At 30.7% G+C, this 1,908-nt stretch overlaps 1 protein-coding gene across 1 annotated transcript in view; it reads right to left on the bottom strand.

Moving 5' to 3' along the window:
- The window catches only part of LOC107629480 (endochitinase-like), a 3,457-nt gene continuing 2,523 nt past the window's right edge, over positions 975 to 1,908 (bottom strand). Inside the window, exon 3 of the mRNA XM_016332287.2 lies at positions 975 to 1,473. Within this exon, the coding sequence (XP_016187773.1) occupies positions 1,107 to 1,473 (367 nt within the window). The 3' untranslated portion in view covers positions 975 to 1,106. The remainder of the gene's footprint in view (positions 1,474 to 1,908) is intronic.

Raw genomic sequence — 1,908 nt, 5'->3', positions numbered from 1 at the left:
TGAAAACAAAATCATTTTTCTTCAAACAAAAAAAAAAATCTTAATGTGGGTTACGAGAAGCTTTATTCGTTAACAATAATAAAAAGAGTTAATAGTCAAAATTGTTTCTAAAAGATCACTCAATCTCTATTTTAGTCCCCAAAAAATAAAATTAATTAAAAGAGTTTCCAAAAGATAATCGCATTGGTAAATTACGCTACCAGTTGATCGCCGATAAATCTATTTCTAAAATCCAAAAATTTAAATACACGAGCGTGAAAACATCTCTAGGAGACTCAGCCCTATCACATGGTAATACTTTCCCACAGCCGCCACCGCCGTCAACATGGAGGAGAAGAGTTATATATGTTTGAGATTGAGATTAGGGTTTTGAAATTGATTCTAACATCTAGGGAATTAAGGTTTGCTTATGATTGTTAATATTGTTCTCTAGTAGCGCGAACTCATGTGCAGATGTCGCCTTGCAGAATAGTGAAGTAAACAGGGACGTTCAAAGTATGAATAAGTGTCTCAGGGAAGGACGTTAGAGAGAAAAGAGGAGACATGGTTGTTATGAGTGGTGGTCATTGGAAAAACATTTGAATACATCAAATGACATTGTCTCCACACTTGGAGGCAAAAAAATCAAAGTTATGTCGTTTTGGGGTGTACCACGCTTACGAATATTAACCATGTCATCAACTGAGATGATAGAAGGATGAATTCTACTAACGTAGTTATCATTCAGGTACTATTTTAATTAATTTTATTTTTTTGGGACTAAAATGAAGATCGAATAATTTTTTAGAGTTAAATTTGACTATTAACTCTAATAAAAAAATCATGATAAATTAACCAAAAAAATTATGATAGAATCAATTTAAACAGGTCAAATAATTAACTCACTTATTTATTTAAATAAGTGTATGAAATTATAAACAAAAAAAGTATATGATAAAATTTATCAAATTTTATTTTGTATATACAGTAATACATTAACGAACTTTAATGTTAAGATTAAAAGATAGTATTGTTCATGAGCTTTACCATTATAACTTTATAAGTGGATATCACTATAGTCCCTTATTAAAAGATGCTCCCCGCTTATTACAAACATGACAATTTATCTAAAATGGACTTTGATTGTTGCAATCCAAATTATTTCCAGTGCTAACTCCCAACATTGAGCAATACCTACTATAAAACCCGATTCGATCTTCGACCCGAGAATCCGGCCCGTGTCCGCATTCAAGCCCACCATTGATTATGTTGGTGATGACACCATATCCGGGGACTCGGCCGGCGGCTGTATCGGTAGAAGACGGCGTCCATCCTCCGGTAATGACATTATGACATGATGGCTTATTTCCTTGTGGTGTCATCCAAAACCATATGGCTGTCTTAAATGAAATAACTGGATCAGTTGCTACTTGATCAGGATTGTTTAGAAGATTTGATCCTATAGCATTACCCGCTGGCCCGTAATTGTAATTGCTGCAACAAGTTATTAATTAATTGCACGTCGATAATAATGTATGTGGACAACCAAAGATTTGTAAAATAATTTTTGATAGATTTACAAATTTGTACGATAATAAAGGTATATACTTAGAATACTCCATGACAAATTTAATATAGGTTTAATTATTCTATCGGCTTCTATAATTTCATCGAATTTTTAATTAAGTTTCTATACTTTTTTTTTTCAATTAGATTTTAATACCGTATTAAATTTTGTAATTAAGTCTTTACTGTGATAAAAATATTAATTGAAATTAACAGAATATTTTCTGTTAAACTATACAAAATATTCAGTTAATTCTAGAATTTTTGTCAGGCGGCAGAAATTTAATTACAAAATCTAATATCGTATAAAGACTCAATCAAAAAAAAATATATAAAAATTAATTGAAAATTTAGTAAAATTAT

The sequence above is a fragment of the Arachis ipaensis genome, chromosome B03 (genome assembly GCF_000816755.2).
Source record: "Arachis ipaensis cultivar K30076 chromosome B03, Araip1.1, whole genome shotgun sequence".
NCBI classification, from domain to species: domain Eukaryota; kingdom Viridiplantae; phylum Streptophyta; class Magnoliopsida; order Fabales; family Fabaceae; genus Arachis; species Arachis ipaensis.
This window is presented reverse-complemented; position numbering and strand designations above follow the sequence as displayed.